The sequence below is a fragment of the Marmota marmota genome, unplaced genomic scaffold (assembly GCF_001458135.2).
Source record: "Marmota marmota marmota unplaced genomic scaffold, marMar, whole genome shotgun sequence".
In the NCBI taxonomy this organism is placed as follows: Eukaryota; Metazoa; Chordata; class Mammalia; order Rodentia; family Sciuridae; genus Marmota; species Marmota marmota.
Window position 1 is genome coordinate 75,206,135 of NW_026000026.1, and position 22,728 is coordinate 75,228,862.

At 38.4% G+C, this 22,728-nt stretch overlaps 1 protein-coding gene across 1 annotated transcript in view; it reads left to right on the plus strand.

Moving 5' to 3' along the window:
* The first annotated feature begins 18,385 nt into the window (after window positions 1–18,385).
* Kctd16 (potassium channel tetramerization domain containing 16) overlaps window positions 18,386–22,728 on the plus strand; it is a 253,648-nt gene continuing 249,305 nt past the window's right edge. The window contains exons 1-2 of the mRNA XM_015477508.2: window positions 18,386–19,278; window positions 19,630–20,790. Of these exons, the coding sequence (XP_015332994.1) occupies window positions 19,959–20,790 (832 nt within the window). The 5' untranslated portion in view covers window positions 18,386–19,278; window positions 19,630–19,958. The remainder of the gene's footprint in view (window positions 19,279–19,629; window positions 20,791–22,728) is intronic.

The window sequence follows — 22,728 nt, forward strand, 5'->3', positions numbered from 1 at the left end:
TGTTGGTGGAGACAAACATTATTCAGATAATCACTCAGCAAGGTGTCAAGATACTCCTTAGGAATTCTGAGTTCTGAAATTACAGATACATAAATATAAAAAACTTAATTCATAGGGCACAAATCTTATGTATGTATTTGAGAGATCTGACAAATCTCATTTATTTCTTAGACTCGTTTTCACCAGACTATTAGCCATGGATATTGCAAACCACTTACGACAATTTTCTACCTGTCAATAACATAACACATTATCCTGGTTCATTATTGTAATCATAGTTACTATGTCTATTGAATGCATAATTTCAGGCATAATTTTCATCACATTCTTAGAACTGCCTTTATCTTTCTAAAGGTAGAAATGGAAAAATAACAGGGTCCCATCCTAAAGTCTAGAAAGGTCATTGTGATATTAAAGTTTTCTTCACATTAGAGTTTGAAATGCAAAAGTTGATGCTGATGACTGAGAAAGAGAAAAGAGAGATGCTGTTTATTTTTTAGCTATATCAGAATATCACTTGGGTTCTCCCTTCTCTTCAAATTTAAGTTTTTATTGATAGAACATATACAGACAAAGATGTGAAGATGATATGTATTCACTGAGTCATTAATGATCCAGGGGTAGCAGGAAGTAGAATTTTTAATTGCTTACTTGCTCATTGAATTTCTTCTTTGACAGGTGATTTCTGAATTTTATATCTCAGAGTTATGTCATTATTTAAATCTTATGTGCAATCTTTAGTTTCACCTGTAAAAACTATTCTACAAATTCGAGATGTCTTTAAGTTGTATTAAATGTTTAAGGAGGAGGCTATTTACTGAGAACCAGCCAGAAGGAAGATTAGAATATTGTTGCTAGCAGCTATTCTGCCTCAGGTTCCTTAGAAAGATATTTGCACATGTCAGTTCTTCAGTAACCACTGCTCCAGCCTACCCTGACCCCAGAAGTTGATGTGCTTGATTTAGTATGCAACACACTTACCATGGAGAATAGCTTATGCATACAGGAAGACTGGGAAATTATATATTTTGAGTTGTTCTTCACTAGGGGAGGTAAAAACTCTAGTAATCACCAGTCGTTATAGGTTTCTTGCTTCTTGTCACAACCAAAAGATTTCCTTGATGTAGAAAGAAGATGTTAGGCAAATTTTTGTCAATAATGAACTTTTGATTTTATCTGGTTTTCTATTAATGTGATACTTTTTCTGCAAATTTTCTTTTGCTAGTACTTCTGAAAAGCTAATAAATATTTTCCCTATATTTTCCCCATGATTTCTGTTATCTTGTAGCTAAGAAATCATTGAGGCTAAATTCTCAGATTATCTTTTCTTAGGTATTTCAATAGAATATAGTTTCAACGATTCATTTTTCTGGTGAGTATAGAGTTATATATAGCTGGAGGTGGATTTTATAACTCTAAACTCATTTCTTAAACCTCTAAGGATACTTAAAATTGGCGAGGTTGGTGCTTGGTAGGTAGAACATTTCAAGCTCTGGAAAGTTTGCCTTTGAGCAGCATCAGTTAAGAGGTGAAAGATTCTCCACTATTCTATACACCTCTTCAATGACTAGAGAACAAATTTAACAAAGAGATGACTAACTAAATTAAGTTATTATGCCTAGAGTGATCAAAATATACATAAGGAGAAAGTATCAATAGAAACTTGAATTAATGATAGTAAGGACTGGAATAGGAGTAGTGAGATGGAGAAGTCTTGGGTGGAAGGGTGTGAATAGCTTGAAAACACCAGATAGGTGAGGTGATTCTGTCCTTTCCAATCAAATATCCATCCCATCTGTCAACCCTCATTGCCAACATATATGGAGGCTGGGAACCACTACTGAACTGACTGACACCTTCTTTGATGAGCTAATCTTCCTACACAGAAGTTCCAAAAGGAAGATAGAAGGTCAATAATGCACAACATAATCAAAGGCAAGCTCTGGGATCATGTTAATGCCTCATACTCATGTGTGGGGATATAAGTGGCACATGAATTTGCAAACACTTTGATAAAAGTGATGAATAACAACGATATCAAAATGCTCACTTAGGATTTTTGAAATTTCTAAATTATTTAAATTTTGACCAACCATTGTGAAAATATTCAAAGCACAGCTCTTACTTAACCTATTTGGGGAACACATACTCTATTGAAATTTGGATAAGTTGTTTGGAATTTCTAGAAAGTGCACAACAGGTACATTGTTTTGCATACAGTTCCAGGGAATTCATGAACTTTGTGATATTCATACAAGGATCTGGTTTAAGGACTCAAGGTTTAAATCAAATTGTGCTGGGTCATGAGAATGTTCACAGAATACAAGTTTCCTCTCTGAGTGATTGTAGATAGCTGTGGCTTTGAGTTATTATGAATGGCTTGCCAGAATCTTTACCCTTTTCACTTCTATTATAACATAGTACAGCCATCTCATTTTAATCCACATGTTTCTCATATTCTTTATTCTTTTATTCGGGTACTTAAGGTAGTTGCTATCTTGTTATTTTTCTTCCTTCTTCAGAGTGGCTGTAAAGAGTTTGTGTAGCTCCTGTGTCAGAATGACTTCTTATGTGCAGGATGAGGCTGACTAACCACAACCTGAGAGGCCAGCCAGGGGAAATCCACCGGAAAGAAGCTTTAGAAGGAACTGCAGATTAGTTGTGGGTAACCAGGTCCAGAGAGAGCCATGAATTACATAAAACATAAATGCAGACATAGTGAGTATGTCTGCATTGGATGAGCCTCACCCATCCTTCGTCCGGCATAGAATCGCCATTTCCTCTGTGTCTCCTTAACTCTATGGAACCCCATCATGGCTCCTCTCACTGCACTGGCATTATGTCTCTAGAAGCTTGTCTCTCTTATAGTCTATGAGCAATTCCAAGGCAAAGTCCATGAATATTGTACCCCAACTTATCTGTACCCCAATCCAGTGTCTGGGTTAAGTACAGGCTTTGGAGTCAGGCTGTCAACTCCCCTAAATTCATACTCTGTACATCAGCATAGGATACCTGGGGCAAGAGACTTCCCTGAGCCTTGGTTTTCTCTCTCTTCTTCTTCTTCCTTTTCTTTCTTGCTTTTTTTATATGCTCCCTCCCATCTTCCTTCTTTCTCTCTTTTGATGTTTTAATTTCCTTGCACCAAAATGTTATACTAATAAGGTTTATTGTAATGAATAAATTGAATAATGGTTAGCAAAGTGATAGTCACTAAATATCATTTTAATAGTTGGTATCTATTATTATGTCTATTATTACTGTTGATTGTTATATGAAAATGTCTCTCCTTTATGTCTCCTTGTTCACCTGCCCACACAAAGCTTTTTTTTTTTAGCTTACACCACTAAAGAACACACTTCCCCTTACCTCTTTCCTTGTCCCCTCTGACCTCTTTCTGTTAATGCCCCTTTTATGCAATGTAGTAATTAATATCTTTCTTTCCTGATTTTATTTTTCTCTACAGTACTTATCATGATTTCACATTTGTTGTGCTTATTAATTGTCTAGGATGTAAACTCCATGAAGGAGAGGCTTTGACTTATGTCCACTGCTATATTCTTAATGCCTTGATCAATGCCTGGTGCATGGAACACACTCAACAAATATTTATCATTTGAGTGAATGGATACACACATGCACCACACTACACACAATAATCCCCATTCTCTGCCACAGTTGAACTCCCCTAATTGTCAACAATGTTATGCATTAAATGCATATATTCCTTCACTTGCCAAATGGTTATAAGAACATATTTTCCATTAATTTCCCTTTCTTTTGTAATAGGGGTAGGGAGTGGAAATATTTCTGAAACTGTTATCAAAATGTAAATTGATTAGAACTTTCCCATGAAAGCCATACCCTTCAGTGGGGCTTCTGACTTGAAGTCATTGGTGGAAGTCCCTTCTCAGAGAAATGAGAGTGTGGCAGTAGGCAGGGGTGATGAGCTCTGCATGAAGCTACATTCCTCCCTAAGTAACTTTTACCACTCTTGTGGGAGACTTGGCAGCCTCTCTCCATTGATTAACCCTTGTCCAAGCTTGTCTATTAAGTCATCTTGAGGACCAGGACCCTTTATGTCTTGGTATTTTATGTAAAGAAGCAGTCATCAAACATTTTTTGAGGAAGTGCTTGGGTATAAAGCTGCATATATTCATTTTTCTCTCCGTAGAAAGAAACTTTAGGGCCTGTTGAATGATTCCATGTTAAATATGGAGAATTTTTCTTATATGATCAGGTCAGGTAAATTTCTTTCACCACATGTTTTGTAAAAAAACAAACAATTGATTACTAACGTAAGTATAGAGATGAGCTTATATTTTTTAAGGCCACACTGAGATGGCAAGGTATATCTGGGTGGCAGACACAGGGGATCTCATTGCTCTCTTTGGGGGCTTGAGACTCAGCTAGTTGGAAGAAATAAGCAATTGAAACTGAGACTCACTTCAGACCCTGGGTTAAAAAAAAAATGAGCCATGTTACTCAGGGGAGCTTTCAGTTTCCCTTTGTTAAGGCCTCAAGTCCATGCAAGGACTGTGACAGCACTGCCCTCTTCTGTCACTTTGTTACTTCCAGTGACTTCTCAAGTTGGCTTAATGATCCTGACATGAATTTTCAATTTCTAAAAAATGCTTGTTTCAGGCAGAGGGGAAAGCAGATCATAGTTTCAATGTGATGAATGAACTTATTCTATCAATTTTTCTCTCTCCATATGATTAACTAACTAGATCATTACATTTTGTAGTAAGGTATTCCTTTGACCTGTGTTTTCTCTGGAGATTATAAATACGGGAATGGATGAAATTGAGGGTCATCAAAAAATTAATTCATAAATTCATTTGTGTCCAAAAAGTTATTCGATTTCTTTCAGTTCCCAAAGCTTTCTTATTTCTTTCCTCGGGAGTTAAAGTTTACTACTTGACATATTGTGGCTCTTTCATTGACAGAACTTTCAGGTTTTAAGAGCAGGTAAAGAGCTCACATATCAAAAGCTAGTACCATTTTCTATGAATTTCATGTTTGTGCAAAGATTTCTTTCAGAATTCAGGACTGCTTTGTTATTCTTTTTTTTTCTTTATATTTGTATGTATCTTTAAAGTAGCCAGACAGCATGGGGCTTTGAACCTTTATCAAGGACTTTGGTCTTTATTCTATAAGCAATGAGGAGCCAACTAATATATATGGGCAAAGAATGCATCCTTAGAAAGACCACACTGTTGGCTTTGTGTTTAATGAACTGGATGAAAAGCTTGGAAGGAGGGAGAAAGTTAGCAGGTCATGTGCTAATACCACTCACTCCCACTTCCCCCCTACCTCCACAAGTCATCCACAATCATGGACAGCTTTTCCTCACTAATTTTTCCTCAACTCTAGTGTAAATCTTCATCATTTATCACTGGATCCTGAATATTCTTCTCACTAATTTCCCTACTATGAATTTTGCTTCCCTAAGAACCAATTATTCCCATAGCAAGCATCATTAAAAACAAACAAACAAACAAGTAAACCAGAACATACATCACTTGCAACTAAACTCACCAATGACTTCCATCACACTTAGAATGAAATCTACACTCCTACACTCCTAGTGTGGTATGCAAGGCTCCAGCATTCAGTCCAGTGGTTTTTCTCAGTTCCTTGAACATCAAGTTCAGTCTCACATCAGCTGTCTGAGCCTTATTCCTGCACTTCTTCAGCCAAGGATACACGGGTCTCAGGATTTCCGAGCTGACTTCTTGTCTCAGCTCACATTCTTAGAGAGTCCCAGCCGGCAGTATCCATCCTTTTCTCCTTGGCCCTTTATCCAAGACATACCTTTCCTACCACTTACCTTCTGTTTTATTCATAATGCACACAGCTATTTGAAATTACATTCCTCTTTTATTTGTTCACTTGTTTAGAATCTGTGTTTTTGGCTGAGAATGGAAGTCTTCTGAAGGAAAAGACCTGACTATGTTGTTCATCTCTGGGTCCCCAATAGGTTGATCATACAGTTTACTGCTTTACCAGGATCATGGAGAATGCTCAATTATTATTTGTTGAATAAACAAATTTAGGAAAAAGGCAAAGTACTGGGTAGGACAAATAGAAGAAGAAATACCTAAAAGAATTATGCTAGAGATAAAGTGGACAGATTTCATTATTGGGAGCCAAAGAAGAGGGCCTGCTATAGTTGGGATGCTAAATGTCCTCCAAAGGCCCATCCATGTCTTAAAAGTTTAGTCCCCAGGGTGTGTTATCGGGAGGTGGCAGAACCTTTGACAGGCAGGGCCTAGAGGGAGGTTCTTAGTTAATTGGGAACTGTCCCCAAAGGGGATTATGGGACCCTGACCTCTTATTCTTTTTCTCATTGTTCCCAGGCTCATATCACAAGAGATTTTGCTCTGTCATATGCTTCTGCCATGATGTGCTGCCTTGCCCCAGGCTAAAAACAATGGAGTTAACCAATCATGAACTACAACCTCAAAAACTTTGAGCCAAAATAAATATTTTCTCTGTATAAGTTGATTATCTCAGGTACTTTGTTATAGTAGCCAAACTCTCTAACAAAGAGAAATCAGTTAATGAGTTTTCACTTTCGAGAGAGAGAGAGAGAGAGAGAGAGAGAGAGAGAGAGAAAGAGAAAGCCAGTGATGCCATTAACAGAGATGGAGAAGTTGGTAGAATAAAATGGATGCAGTTTCAAAGAGATATTTGGCTCTGAAAATGAGTATAAAGTGCTGGTAGTTCCCTGTGAAGATGTCTAATAGGCATATAAATGTTGGGAAAAGATCAGACAAAAATTTAGATTTTGGGGTCATTTGCATAGTGATGATGAATTAGTTCAGAAAAGGGGAGAGAGAACTTAAAAAATGTGCACATTTTAGCCCAACCATCCTTGTGGACAAGGGACCATGCTGGGACAAGTGACATCTAACAATTGAAGAGCAAGCCTGGAGCTTATGGGGTGAGAGGTGGTTAACACCGACAATTGGAAGTATGTTATCCAGATGAGAATAATTACAACACTGACATAGGGTGCCCTTTGACATGCCCCAAACATCTTTCAATAGGAGGTCTATGTCCAAAGGAGATGTAAGCAATTGCTTTGTTTCCTTCCCTTTGGATCTATAAGGGGTTCAGAGTAAGGATTGGCCAACATTAGTGATAGGTTTTCATGGAGCTAATAATGTAAATAAGTTTGGAAGGAAAATGCATTTTAAAAATACACTAAGCATTAGGTACATAATATAATACCAAAAGCTATATTTATTGATCTCTTTCTATGGAGTAGGTAGGTAACTAATCACTTAATATACATTGTCATATTAGTTCTCACAAACCTTGTATAAAGGAAGTACAGTTGTTATCCCTACTGCATAGATGAAAAATTGTGACTCAGAGAGGTGAGATGACTTTCCCAGTTTGTAAATTATGAAGCTGGGGTTCAGCCCTAGAGTTTCCTAGTTCCAAAGTCCAACATGATTGTCCCATGGCTTTGCTGTTTAAAGTAATCATTAATTTTCAGTATTTCTTGATAAATTTCTTTCCTTTTCTATCCCAAACTTGTGAACATTAAGTCAACAAGTCAGACAAACTTTATTTGCAGTCATGAAAGTTGACCACAATTGCTCCAACATTGTCTGTGAATGTGTGTTTATGTGCGTATGAGATTATATTCCTCTATTAGACTTCTGGTATTACACGTTGCCTGAGGAACTACTATGGCCAACAGCAAGTCAGCTTCCCCGATCCTCAAGATATCTTTAACCATAGGGTTTCCTAAGTAGTTAAAATAGAAATAGTATTTGGAATTCTTTCCCCCTACCTCCATCCTTAATCTATAGGCAGATCCTCTTTAGTGTAGAAATCTGTTCCTGTTGAAGGGCATCTAGGTTGGTTCCACAGTCTTGCTATTGTGAATTGTGCTGCTATGAATTGTGCTGCTATGAAATAGATGAATGGATAAAAAAAATGTGGCATTTATACACAATGGAGTATTACTCTGCATTAAAAAATGACAAAATCATAGAATTTACAGGGAAATGGATGGCATTAGAGCAGATTATGCTAAGTGAAGCTAGCCAATCCCTAAAAAACAAATGCCAAATGTCTTCTTTGATATAAGGAGAGTAACTAAGAACAGAGTAGGGTCGAAGAGCATGAGAAGAAGATTAACATTAAACAGGGATGAGAGGTGGGAGGGAAAGGGAGAGAGAAGGGAAATTGCATGGAAATGGAAGGAGACCCTCAGAGTTATACAAAAGTACATACAAGAGGAAGTGAGGGGAAAGGGAAAAATAATACAAGGGGGACAAATGAATGTCAGTAGAGGGGGCAGAGAGAGAAGAGGGGAGGGGAGGGGAGGGGAGGGGGGATAGTAGAGGATAGGAAAGGCAGCAGAACACAACAGACACTAGTATGGCAATATGTAAATCAATGGATGTGTAACTGATGTGATTCTGCAATCTGTATATGGGGTAAAAATGGGAGCTCATAACCCACTTGAATCAAAGTGTGAAATATGATATATCAAGAACTATGTAATGTTTTGAACAGCCAACAATAAAAAATTAAAAAAAAAATAAATAAATACAAAAAAAAAAAAGAAATCTGTTCCTGGAAATGATCACATTAACTAGATTGGTGCTATGCATAAGTATTGCAATACAGTAGGCTGGGTATGTGCTGCTGAAATCAATCTTAGGAAATGGTCCCTCTTTCTCTTCATGCCTCCTGATGTTGTGATGTGATATGCCTCTGGCTATAGATTTATTCACATCTTTCTGAGCTATAGGGAGGCTTATGTTGTCCTTCAACATGTCAAAAGATTTCTACCAGGCATCAACTGACTGGAACTAAATGGGTGTCTTAGACAATCTCCTCAGAAGCATTTGGAGTTGTTGCAGTGAAACCTGCTTGTTCCATCCAGCATCTTCCACCATCTTTTGTAGCATCCCCAACACTGTAGCTCACACACCTTTTGTCAGCCATCTTGAACCAAAGAGATTGCAGATGTACAAGTAATGGCAGAAAGCGGGCCCTGGAGAAGTATGTAAACAGCCTGGGAAGGGCCACTCAATGGCTCTTAGCTTAATTGGCTGAGAACCAAATATAAATTTGCTGTTGGGTCCACTGCTGCAATGGACTTATATTTATATACACATATAAAATATTTCTGAGATCACCAGTCCCTTAATGAACCAGCCCCATCTGGAGTGGTTCTAAATGAATTCTAGATGAGTGCCTCTTTGACTTCATACCCAGGAAATGTATAGTGATGCAAGGTGGCACTTTCTTTAGCCCATCAATAATTTATTAATGGGTACTTTGGGCTAAGCATGATGTTCCTTAGTATTTCGAAAAATAACTTTGTCTTTGGTTGGATCTAAACTTCTCATTGAACTTTCCCAAGTTCTCTTTGGAGCAATCATCTCCTTTTCTGTGTTTCAGTTGTCTCCAAAATGCTTTTGTTTGTTTCCTACTGGATAACAAGCTTATGGAAGGTAAAATTTATGTCTGAATCATCATTATCTCTTTTAGAGTGCCTGATGGTTTCTTGTAAAGACAATACATGATTCATAAATATTGAAGTAAGTGAGTGACAATAAGAGACAAAGAAGAGAAGGAGTTGAAAGGAGCCCAAAGCTGCTTTTGTTGGACTTAAACAACCTTTGTCAACAACAACAACAAAAACCCAAAATTTGTCATTACTAAGTGGAACTGGACCTGTGGGAAAGGACTCTGATAAGCCAGGGGCTCTTTCTAACTCTTTTTCTTTTGTGGTGCTTGGGATTGAATTCAGGGGCTTACACATAGCATTCAATCTGCCAACCGAGATATACCAAGCCTTAGCCAGTGGCTCTGTAAGTGAATTTGTTTTTAAAGGGAAGTGACTTTGTTGTTATTATTATGAAACACTGATGTTCTCATCTTGGACTCCATCTGTTACTTCCTTTAGGTAATTACTTTCTCTGATTTTACACTTAACAGATATAATTGTCTTTGGATAGAATGGCAGTAAAAGGGATGTATTTGCTTACTCTTTGGTGCAAATAAGACATTTAGTATTTCTCTGTAGCTAGCCCATTTATCCAAGTTTTCATCTTAATTTATGATTTTATTAAATGTCTCACCCGGGGTAAGTGTAGCTTCTGTGTCCAGTATGATGGCTCTTCAACAGCATAGTTGTATATAACTACTCTTGAAACATAATTTAAATATATGAAAAAATTCAAGAGTCAGGTCAGGAGGAATCAGGTAGAATCCAGTTTCTATCAGATACATAAATATTTTTTTGCATGTCACTCCATTTGTTCACAAGCATTCTTTTTCCTGATGAATGGCAACCAGATTTTTCAGGAAGTTATACAACACTGGCTCCCTCTCAAATGATTGCATGATGTCCTCAGGTAGTGATTGGAACTGCACATTGCACACCAGCCTGTCATTTTGAGAGACCCTAGGGTAATTGTGAGATGTGCTTGAAGTTCAGATCATTGTCTACAATGGTAACATGCAATTTCTTTGGCAGAAGTTCTGCAAATCTGCATTGTACAACAAAGGATGATGTTTTCCCTCTCATATTTGAATGGTGTGCTTTGCCCCTAAAATCTTATGCCCAATACATGTTTCTGTGTAGGTCAATCAGTACCTGGCCTTCTACCCTCTTTTGCTGTATGTTTTTGGAAAAGATGCATAGTGAATAATATATGAAACCATCTCAAAATATTTTAAAGTAAATACTTTTCCCAGCATCTTAACAGTTAAAAAAAAAGTAGGATTTTATTGCTCTGTGGGAGATTCTTATTCCAAAAAACAATCTCTTATTTCTATAGACTTCTAAATTCTGAAGAAAAAAGATACCTCTATATTGTTCACCCTTTTGTATGCATGAAGGGCCAGTCCTCTGATGCTATGTTAAGAAACCGTTTATATTTTGTAACCCTTGAATTATTCTCCCATTTGGAACTAACATTTTGGAAGTGAAGAAAATTAAATGTGCCACATGAGATTGCACTCTTGCTGTATCCAGCTGAAATTTTTAGATATCAATGTTCCCATTGCTAGCTTATCCTTTCATTTATTTATTTATTCACTCATTCATTAGCTAATTCATTCTAATGATCTTTTTTTTTTTTGACAAAGACTTATAGAGTGCTTTCTCTCTGCCTGGCACTGAACTAGAACTGAAGATACAGTGGTGATTTAGCTAGAAATGTGTTATTGCTACGTGATGCCAAACCCAAGTATTGGGTACACATTGAGGATATTTAATAAAGAAAATAACATGCCTGAATAGGTTCAGTATAGTCAAGAGAGCCTTTGGGGTAAGATGGGCTTTATGTGATCCGCTGCTGGCAACCTAACCTCTTGGAAACTCTTTTATTCTCCCCACAATACCAACAGTTTAGGATTGTTACAGGAATTAAGAAGAGATGGTATGTGTGAAATTGTCTGGCAGTTAGGGTCAGTTTTACTTATTAATCTTGTTAATTTGTTTAGCCACAGGCATGGTTTTATTTTAAGAAACTTGTGTCAGTACAGTTTTGTAAAATGTTACTCTTTCAGAATGTTTCTATTAATTGTCTGTCTTTCTTCCATTACAGTTTCATTTCATGTGGAGCACTTGAATAACCTCTTTGCAGTACTGGGCTCAAAGAGGCTAGTTTTTGCATCCAGTTTATTTCTCTGGGGCCCAATCAAACAAAAAGGTCCTTGCTAGTATGCAGAATTCAAGTGCCTTGAGAAATAAACTGGAATGAATTACCTTATGTTCCCAACCCATTGCTTGTTCAGACATAACCCTGTCAGCTTTTTAACATATCAATTTCTTGGGCCATTCTGAAGATATCATTCTTGCTCCTGCAACTAAATTCAACAAACATTAATTAATTGAGCATCTTTCAGATGTCACACCTTGTGCTACCTTCTAGGGGATACCAAGATGAATGAAAAATGATCTAGCCCCATTTTTAAGTTATCTCAGAAATAACACAAAAGATAAGAAAAAAAGATGGTGTTCAGAGCATACCTGCAATCCCCAGTTTTGACATCTCAAGTTCTCTGTTAAAACAATTCAATTGTTCTCCTCGAACTGAATCTTTCCACTCATTACGTGGTCTTTGTCCTTTTTTCTTCCTACTGCTTTCCATCTGTGGATGACACCAGTACAATTCATTTCAACCAACTTATATGACATGTCTTGATTTAGTTGGAAAAAATGCCTTCTATGAACAATTGCTACCCCAAAGTGACAGTGCTGAATCACTATAAAATGATGTGAGATATTTTGAATGAGCCAGCCTGTTCATTTACTTTCCTCTATTCATCATTCTTTGAAAGATGTAGTTACCTTCCAATTTAGGGTGTGAGTTTTAAAATTAACTAATTATCCAAACTCTAAGGACAAACATGATTAGAGTTCCCAGTATCACTTCTGCTTTTTTCTACTCCCATCTTAGCAGGGAGAACAGGCTCTCAGAAAAGGGACCAGTAACATCACCAGCATGAATGAGTAACTCAGTTCCCTTCCATCTACCTCTCACACACACCTGTGGGGTATGTACTGAAATCGGAGGAAGTTAGGAAGTGGTGATCGAGTTAAGCATAAATATAATGTTGCCCATTACTTATTGAACACTTGCTATCTGCCAAGCAGTTTCAGAACATTATCTCTAATCCTTACATCTATTCTGCAGAGTGGATATTTTTATTCCTAATATATACATGAGAATATTCTCAGAGAGGCAAAGCTATTTACTCCCGACCTTGCCGATGTCTTTTGAAAAATGGGTGTCCTATGCAGGAGATAAAAATTTGATAAGTATTGGCCCAGAAATACACTCTTCCTTGACTAAGAGATAAGATGCACTACACAATGTATAGCAAACATCATGAGAAAGAGTGCAACACATATAACTTAACATATATAACAGGCATTATACAGTGAATAACAGACATGGTTAAACAGTAGGGAAAGAATTGTAGGAGTATTGGGCAGACCTCTTTTGTTTGTTTGTTTTATAGCTACTACTAAAATAGTACATGTGTATTTAATGGAACCAAGTGTTTGATGAGGAACTATATTTTATTTTTCCTCATTTGCCAATCTATTTTAAGAAATAGAATCAAGTTGGGTGCAGTGGCATGCACTTGTAATCTCAGTTACTAAAGAGGCAGAGGCAGGAGAAGCACAAGTTTAAATCAGCCTCAGCAACTTAGTGAGACCTGTCTAAAAAAGAAAGAAAGGAAGGGTGGGTGGGTCAATATTTCTCTTGGCTCTGCTTCCTGCTAATGAGATCACAGTTTTCAAACACATTCATAGAAGTTGGATTTAATCAATATTTTAGTCTGCTTTTGTGTCACTGTGACCAACATACTCCATAAGAACAATTTAGAAGTGGAAAAGTATACTGGGGGCTCATGGTTTCAGAGGTCTCAGTCCATAGGTGGCTGACTTTATTGCTCTGGGTCCCAGGAGAGCCAGACATCATAGAGGAAGGGCCCAATGCAAGACAACTGCTTAGTTCAAGACGGGGAAAGGGGCTGTAGAGAATATGCACCCTTCTAGGACACAACCCCAATGACCCACCTCCTTCAGCCATGCCCACCTGCCTACAAATGCCACCAGTCAGTTCATTCAAACTAGAAAGGACTAATTAGGTTAAAGTTCTTATAATCTAATCTATTCCTGAATTAGCACAGGAGCTTTTGGGGGACACCCCATACCCAAACCATAGTAATCAACTTCATGGTTAAACTGTACAGTCGTAACCTGGACCATTTGTTTCAGAAACGCTTCCTTCTACAGAAATGAGTACAGACATATACACATTCCAAAACTACGAATACAGTCAGGAATATTGCCTTTACATCTGAAGAGCAGTACTTTTTTCATAGCAGCATTTTTTTTTTTACTTGTAAAAATGAGATCTCAAAATGATAGCTCACTTGAAAGAACTTTGTATCCTGTAGGCGTCCATTCAGAGGCACCATGGTGATCCAAACAGCTTTTGCTTTCATTTGTATTTTGTGAGAGTCGATTTCAAGAGTATCTTCAGGGAGAGACTGAGAGAAATGACTAGACTACACGTTTTCGATTACTTCAGATCTTTAACTGGATCAGAGGCTAGGGAGGGTGACCTGGAAGTGCCTCCTCCTTCAACTCTAAGATTATTCTAGTCTCATCTAAATTCTTTCTCGTAAGGCTTTACATTAACAAGAAGGATTGCTGTTTGCTGCCTTCGTCTTTTGTTTCTTACGTAGCAAATTACTTCCTGGGATGTCTTTGAAGACTTGGCAGCTGTATTTTATCTTTATTTTGTCATCAGTCATAGGATCTCTTTAAAGAGAGACAGTTTCATTTTATAGATAGGGTAGCAGAGGCCACCTGAGGTTAAACGGTCTGTCCAAATCATAAGTGAACTACCTAGGACCAAAGGATGCGTATAGCATCAGGCATATTTTGGGACATAAAATTCAGTGCTCAAGAATCTATGACTTTTAAGTTATTTTTTCAATGGTATGATTTTGAATTTGAGTGTGTGCTTGCATGTGATTGCTTGAATTCAAAGATTATATCAAATCCAGCTCTGTATCTCAACTTTCTAGCATCATGCTAGATGCCACACAGGCACTTCATGTATCCACATGGAATGAATAGAATAGTGCCAGGTAAGTAGCATCCCTTGCAAAAGATGGTGGTGTTTCCATTTTTGACCATTGGAATACTAATTAGTTTCAGTTCCCCAATGCTGTTGCCCTGTCTCATTCACCAAAGCCTGAAAATCCTCCAATGTTTTTGGAAGTAGAATTGAATTTCAATCTTTGAACATGTTTCATAATTTTCTTATGCCTCTACTGGGGTCTAACAACAATGACTACAACGACTTTTACCACTGTTATGAATACTAATGGCATGTATTAAGTATTCACTAAAAGCTATATAATGTGCCAGAGTATTTAAATGCTTCATAATGTTTAATCTGCACAATACACATGGGATGCAGATCTTATTGCCATCTTGCTCTGGCTAAGAGACATTGAATCCCTTGGTAAAAGTCACATAGCTGGCCAGGAAGGGCTCAAAAAGGGCTGATGACTGAAACGAGTATTTGATGCTTCCCCTCCATAAACAAAAGCTATTAGATGATGGCCATAATGCAGGATTGCTTGGGGGTACGTAACACCCTGAGTGCACAGCATCTTTGTATGAATAAGTTTATGGGATCAATTCCCTCTCTGAGAGCAAGGATAGTCAGCAAAAAACCTATCTTCGCTTGATGGCACGGAGATACAAGGGTGTGTTAGGTGCGAGGATGTGGGAAATGATCACATGATTTCAAATTATTTTGTCCTTTTGAGAATAAACCCTACAACATTCAGCTATGGGAGTGTATGAAAAGTAGGGGTGAGGAAGCAGAAGCTAAGATTCATCGTATCAATTTTACAATTTACCTGGGTTACGTCTTGAAGTTCTAGGGGCCCGAATATCGTGAAAGAAGGATGGAGCGTTCTTTCTTGCTCTTCCCCTAAGAGAAATCTGTTGCTGTCTGTTATTCAGCCTTCGGCCAAATGTGCCATCCCAGTGTTTCAGCAGAGGGAGCTGCCAGGAGAGAATAATAACACTAGTGGTGCTATCTGCTGACAGGAAGGACAGGAATACGCTTGCAGCCTGGGCTTGGCTCCCTGCCTCCTCTGAAGGTTCACTGACAGCCTCCCAGAGACACACTGGCCTGCTTACCCCAGCACTATTTAAGTCTCTCTGAATGGTGTATGGCTTTCTTTCCTTCAAGCCTTTTATCTTCTAAATCTCACCCCTCCTTTGTTTGAGTCCCTGAGACAAAAAGAACAAGGACTAACTCACATCAAGATGGTTAACCTGAGGTCTGTGGACCCAACAGGAGCAGGCTGCAGGCCAATCTCTAAACAACCCCCTGATTCCTCAGGAGGGGAAAGGCTCAGGTATCTTGAATTCTTGAGGCTCTGTGTGATTTAAAAAGTAGACATTCCCAAAGAGAGCTGCCAAAGCAGTTCTTCGTTATTAATAGGGAGCATGTTGGCACAAAACAATATAGTGCAATATAACTGGAAAACAGAATATTTGTGAATATTTATTATTATTGTTGTTGTTGTTTATTAAAAATTTAGACTGCGTTTTAGATACCTCAGCACATCACAGGCTACAAGCTTATGGTAGTCTGGTGAAGGTTTTATGTTTCTCTGTCTTCAGAGTGTGTCTCTGTGAGTGTATGTGTAAGCATATTTCAAAAGAGGTTTTATAGTAAAAATTTGAGGTTTCTTGAGGTGTGAATCACTGGCTCACCTGGCTCCTCTTTTACTCAGCTCTTTCTGTGAGCCTCTGTCCTGACATTAACATAGGCTTTGTGTTAATTTCTTAGATCTCATCAGACCATTTAAAAAATTAAAAATTACTTATCTCAAAAATAACTTAATCTCCAATAAATAGAACTCTTCATTTATGAAATTCAGAATATTATTCTTTTAAATTGTAAAATCTTTTAGGCTTGCAATTTAAATTGATTGATTAAAATTACTTGCTTTTAAAAACATATAGTAATTTTGATATTCTTTTCATTTTCTTTACTTATGTCTTCTTATCCCTAGTCTGAAATATATAAGGTTGAAAATAAGACATTGATCATACCAAATGTGCAGTGGACTGAAGCCTATTCTGCTACTCTGCAGCAGACTCTGTGGAAATTATGTCCCTCTTTGATTCTTAGTTTCTGTCTTTAATGGCTTGCAATTTAAATTGGAATGGTTAATGTCCATTTCTCAAGTCTTTTTTAGATTTAAAAGACTGATTTTTCTTACTCTCTTCTCTACCTCTTGCCATACTAGTTCCATAATATTTTAATACCTGACCTTCAAAGCTATTGTCATGGTGTACTGATCCACTCTTTTTAAGAATGAAAGAAAACAAAAGCATTTGCCTACTTTAACCAAAACCAGCACTTAATAGGCCTAGATTTAGATTTATTTTTCCTTAACACGTTGGTAATTAAATGTTTATTTCATTGTCATTGTGAATAGTGCATGTCAAGTAAACTCAAATCACTATTAAAAACTTAAAAATAAAAGCAAAGTTTGTTTAAAAAAAAATTATTTTTTGGCTCTGCTGAGTTCCCATGTATTGGATCTGCACTGATACTTTGGGGCACTAGATGGCGATATAAGTGCACCACATAACAAATATTTCCTTGATTGGTCCAGCAGTAAAATCCTGATGATTGAGGCCAGAACAGGTTAATGCATTAGTTAAGGAAACGAAGTCAAATATAATCAGGTGTTGGAATGTTAGCTAATATTCTGAATGTGTTAAGTAACCCAATGCTTATTGAAAGAAAAAAATTGTTAAAACAGAAATTAACTTATCCAACTTTTGAGTCCATCTTCAAGCTAATTCTGGGGACAAGGTTGGCCATAAACACAGGTATCCCATCAGATAAATGCATCCAAATCATACATTCCTCTCCATTTTTGGTTTTTATTTTTTTAAATAGCAATTGTTTGGGATGGAGTATGCCTCACATATATTATTCATTGATGAAGTGGTATATTCTCATCAGGAATGTGAGCCCTAAGATACTGGTGTTTTAAAGGGGAAATGGCCGACTTACTGTAAGCTGTTGGCTGGACCATTATTGACTGGCAGGCTCAACTGGAAGCACTTTGTTAGTGGATTAGGTTGCCCTGGAAATGCCTTCCTGACACTCTAATGATGCACTTAAGGGAGCCCTCTGGGACAAGAGTAAAATGTCTCTTAGCAGGCATGCCTTCCACCAGAGTCCTCTTGGGATAAGTTGGGAGGGGGCAGGGCTATGTCCAAAGATACTCAGTAAGGAAATAGCCCAGAAATGGTTGCAGGTAGCAATTTCTTACAGGTAAGCCAAGAGATAATGACTTACTGTTATAAATTGTGGGCATTCTTTTTCTATGGGTGTCAATGCTTTATTATTCATTTTGAAAGAGCATCATTAATTCCTATATGGTTTTTATTTTTTCTGGTTTTTCTTTGCTGGGAGTGGCAGTGGCAGATGGATGAAAAAAAATAAAGGAGGGTATTCGATTGGATGAGGAGGGTATTTGAGTGAATATGATTTTAATCAAAGGAATAAAAACACTATGGCTTGCATATTGGGTCATTCAGTGGGATTTTTTAAAAAAAGAGCTTTAGAGGGGAAATGTGCCCTTTAGCAGAAATTCAGTGTATGTGGAAATGATTTGTTTGAAGATTTTTCAAATGAAAATCACTTGTGTCAATCTCATTTCCGAGTGGAGGGTTATTGCTGTGTGTGTCTGTGTTGGGCTGTTGGGGGTGTTGGGGTGGAGGTAAGGACAAGAAAGAAATGGCAAAGAAAAGGCCCTTGGAAACTCCAGACTCCAGGACAGGACAGGGAGGGAAGTGGCTGAGCCTCTCAGCGTCCCCGCCCCAAGCCCGGAGCTAAGCGCCTGGAAGTCGCGTGCCCACCACCGGGTGCAGCGTCCCCGTCAGTCCTGGCATCCTGTCACCGAGGAGGACGTGACTCGGAGCTGCCTCCGCTTTCTCTAAGCATATTCCTTTAAGATGATGTAATAGTCATTTCCCTGGATGGTTTCTTGCCTGCACTGCTGAAACAACAGCATCCGAACTGCACTGGGAACTGTGGAACCACCCAGCTCCGTCGCTGGAGAAGCCAGAGCCGCGAGCCCCCCGCCGGCCTCTAGGCGCTGCTGCGGCCTCAGGCTGGGCTCCCACCGGTGCGAACATGGGAGTCCCTTTGCCCTTGCCGGCAGGTGGGCTGGCTACCTGGGACCCCAGCCCGGCACATCTGTCTGTCTTTCTGCTGCTGGGCTTTCTGAAAAGCTTCTAAGTCCCGGTACCTCTTGCAACTCTCCTGTTTTAAGGATCCTTTTTGAAGGTTTGTTTTTTTTCTGGAGAAGCTTTGGTTGAATATTTTTACTGTTTTACTTCTTCAACCCAACCTCTTCTCATCATCGTTTAACTTTTTTGTGACTTGTTTTAACTTGAGATCGAGAGTGAATACATACACATACCTGCATATATACAAATACACATATATACTTACATACATACATATATAAATACATATATAAATATATAATATACAATTATTCTTTCCCAAGAGCACATCTCTCTGGCACTTTTCATTGATACCTCTGTCCTTTACCTGTTCGGAATTTGACAAGATCCAGACTCAGTGTGGCTGTGGATTCTGATTGCTTTCAAATGATTATTTCTTCACAAGAACTGGGTCTCCAGCATTCACCAAGGTAAGCTCCAAGACTTACTGCCTTTCCTGTCCTGATGAAAAAAGATCCCCTTTTAGAAGTTGAAAATTGTATATTCCTTTTTAATGCAGAAATTCAAAGGGGTTGTTTTTATTACTAATTGCTTGAGACAGAAGCTTATGGGTAAACATATAGACACAAAATACCATAAGAGAAGCTACAATTTAGTTGAGAAATGGCTGAAATCAGTAGTACCAGGGCTGCTTATGTAAAATAATCTCTCTCCCTCCATCTCTTTCCCCCTCCCTCCCCCTCTCTTTCCTCTCTCCAGAGGTCTCTCTTTTTCTGACTCATTCTGGGTTTGAGGACATAATTTTGTCTTTTTTCCTTCAGATCTCTGAGTACCTGGATCTCTGAGTACCTGGGAACTTGGCCTGCCTTGGCTACTAAGCTTGATGGAAGATCTGATGTAGATGAGTTGATTGTATTCCATGAAGTGATAGCTCAACATCAGCCAGGGTTCAAAGTACTTTTTCAGCATCACTTCACCTGTGGACTCTTCTAAATTTTGCTTTACTGGGGGGAAAAAACCTGGGGTAAGAGGAGATCATTTTTAACAAATTAGCATCCTTTCCCCTTCCTTACAAGTGAATGCAAAGGATAAGGCTGTGACTCCATTGGACTGCACCTTTAAGTTAAAATTGCAGAAGAAGAAAGGGACAATGGCTCTGAGTGGAAACTGTAGTCGTTATTATCCTCGAGAACAAGGGGCTGCATTTCCCAACTCCTTCCCTGAAGTCATAGAGCTGAATGTCGGGGGTCAAGTTTACTTCACTCGCCATTCCACATTAATAAGCATCCCTCATTCCCTCCTGTGGAAAATGTTTTCCCCAAAGAGAGACACAGCTAACGATCTAGCCAAGGACTCCAAGGGAAGGTTTTTCATTGATAGAGATGGATTCTTGTTCCGTTATATTCTGGACTATCTCAGGGACAGGCAGGTGGTCCTGCCTGATCACTTTCCAGAACGGGGAAGACTGAAAAGGGAGGCTGAGTACTTCCAGCTTCCAGACTTGGTCAAACTCCTGACCCCAGAGGAAATCAAGCAAAGCCCGGATGAATTCTGCCACAGTGACTTTGAAGATGCCTCCCAGGGAAGTGACACAAGAATCTGCCCCCCTTCCTCCATGCTCCCTGCTGATCGCAAGTGGGGCTTCATTACTGTGGGTTACAGGGGATCCTGCACCTTGGGCAGAGAGGGGCAGGCAGATGCCAAGTTTCGGAGAGTTCCCCGGATTTTGGTGTGTGGAAGGATTTCCTTGGCAAAGGAAGTCTTTGGAGAAACTTTGAATGAAAGCAGAGACCCTGACCGAGCCCCAGAAAGATACACCTCCAGATTTTATCTCAAATTCAAGCATCTGGAAAGGGCTTTTGATATGTTGTCAGAGTGTGGATTCCACATGGTGGCCTGTAACTCATCGGTGACAGCATCTTTCGTCAACCAATATACAGATGACAAGATCTGGTCAAGCTACACTGAATACGTCTTCTACCGTAAGTACAAAGGCTTCTATTCATTTTTTGGGTGTATATCAGTTCTCTTCATAGATACATTTGGGCTACATGTTCTGTCAGTATCTAAGGACTACCATTTGGGATTGCTATACCTCTTGAACTATAGCTAGAGTACTAGAGATTACAATTAAGCTCTCATGGTTTACTTACAGCAACTTCTAAGCTCACAAAATAGTCAAAGGCCTCAGAAATCACAAGGTACAGATATTGGTGTAGGTAATATGTGGATGAAAACAAGCATTTTTGTCTTTTTTGCCAGATATCAAATTATGAAGGTAAGATTGGTGATTATAACTTGGCTGTTGGTCCACGGGGGTTTGGTAGTGTCAGAGTGGAGAAAGTACTGCTGTCTCCTCTTTGAGCTGAACTTTGGGGTCCATTAAGCCGATTGGTAAAGACTTTCTTTCATCAGGGACTCTGAGAACACAAATGCATGTTGCACTGAGTGATGTGGTCTTGGCTAGATGGCAGTACAGACTGCTGAAAATCCCCCTTCCTCCCCCCAAGTCTGAAATTGGCTTTTTATGGGTTTTACAAATCTGCTGTTTGATTCGTTCGCATTTTGTACTGAGACTTGAGTTGCACTGCAGACTTAATTAAGCTGAACTTCATTTAAGATCCATCTGAAAGGAACTACATCCTTGAGAATTGTCAATCACAGGCAAACACCTTCAGACAGCTGAGGTGATAGAGTTACTGACATAAAAAGAGACCAGAGTGGGAAAAAAAGGAAATGGATATACTGATGACTTTTAAGTAGGGATTCTTAGAGTTCGTTTTTTTGCTTAAATGAAGACTTATGGTGCAGATTGCATTGTGTTTTTGAAATGGCATTATTCAAAACTATAAACTGCAAGCCATTGATCTCTATAGGAAGGATAGTAAATCAGCCTATATACTGTTTTCTGCTTGGTTTAACTGCTGATTTTCAGTAGCCTAGGAATTAGGTGAAGTGAATTCCATAAAGAATATGTTTCTAGTGTTAATATTTAATTGTCTATATTATCATTTGAAAACAAATGTCTAAATTTCTTTGAACATAAAAGTGAAACTGAATTTCTTGAACTGTTTTTGCCTACAGTTGTTTTTATTCATTTGGAGATCATATTGGCCATCCTGATAGAGATGACAGGGTTATCACACATTTGGTTATTTTAGAAGTGAAGACATGTGAATTGCATAGACAAAACAGCCTGTGTGGAAAAATTAAATAAGTTCAGGAGACACTGATGTGTAATAACAAACATTATTTGGTCCAATAACCCTGTCTATGGCCTTTATCTATAATCTATATCTTCCTGTATGCCAGAGTGTAGTTACCAGATACTGCTTTCTTCCTTCTGGCATATTTCTCACTAGCATAGAGATAAGACCCTGGCTTTTTAGCCTTCTGTAAAGGAACTGGCGTTATCTGTGATTCTGTAGAACAAATATCTTTTCCAAACTTTTGGGGATAATGCATCTTAGAGAGTTCAAATACAGCTTTGCGATACCCACCATGTTCTCCAATTTCTAATATATGAAAGCTTATTCTTTCAAGAAGCTTCTATCAAATAAATGAAAACATATCACTCATACCCTCCAAAAGGACCACTGTGAGTTTTTTAATCACTTGCCTACATAAATGGGACACTCAATCATAAATGTATTTTCCTATTAGTTCAGTGTTCATCAAGAGCTCATCCGCTTAACATTATGTTCTCTTTAGATTGCTCTGGAAACACTCTGTTCTCCTGATCATATAATTGCTTCCTTCTTTGTTGGATTGCTGAGAGGTTATGGAGGTAATAGTTTACTCTTCATCTTTCCATGCATAGGCTAGTAAAAATGCACATACCAACAGTATATATCTTGCCAATCATACATTTCTCCTTTGTACCCAACACCGAGAGTTAAATGTTAACTCTTCCTCTGTCT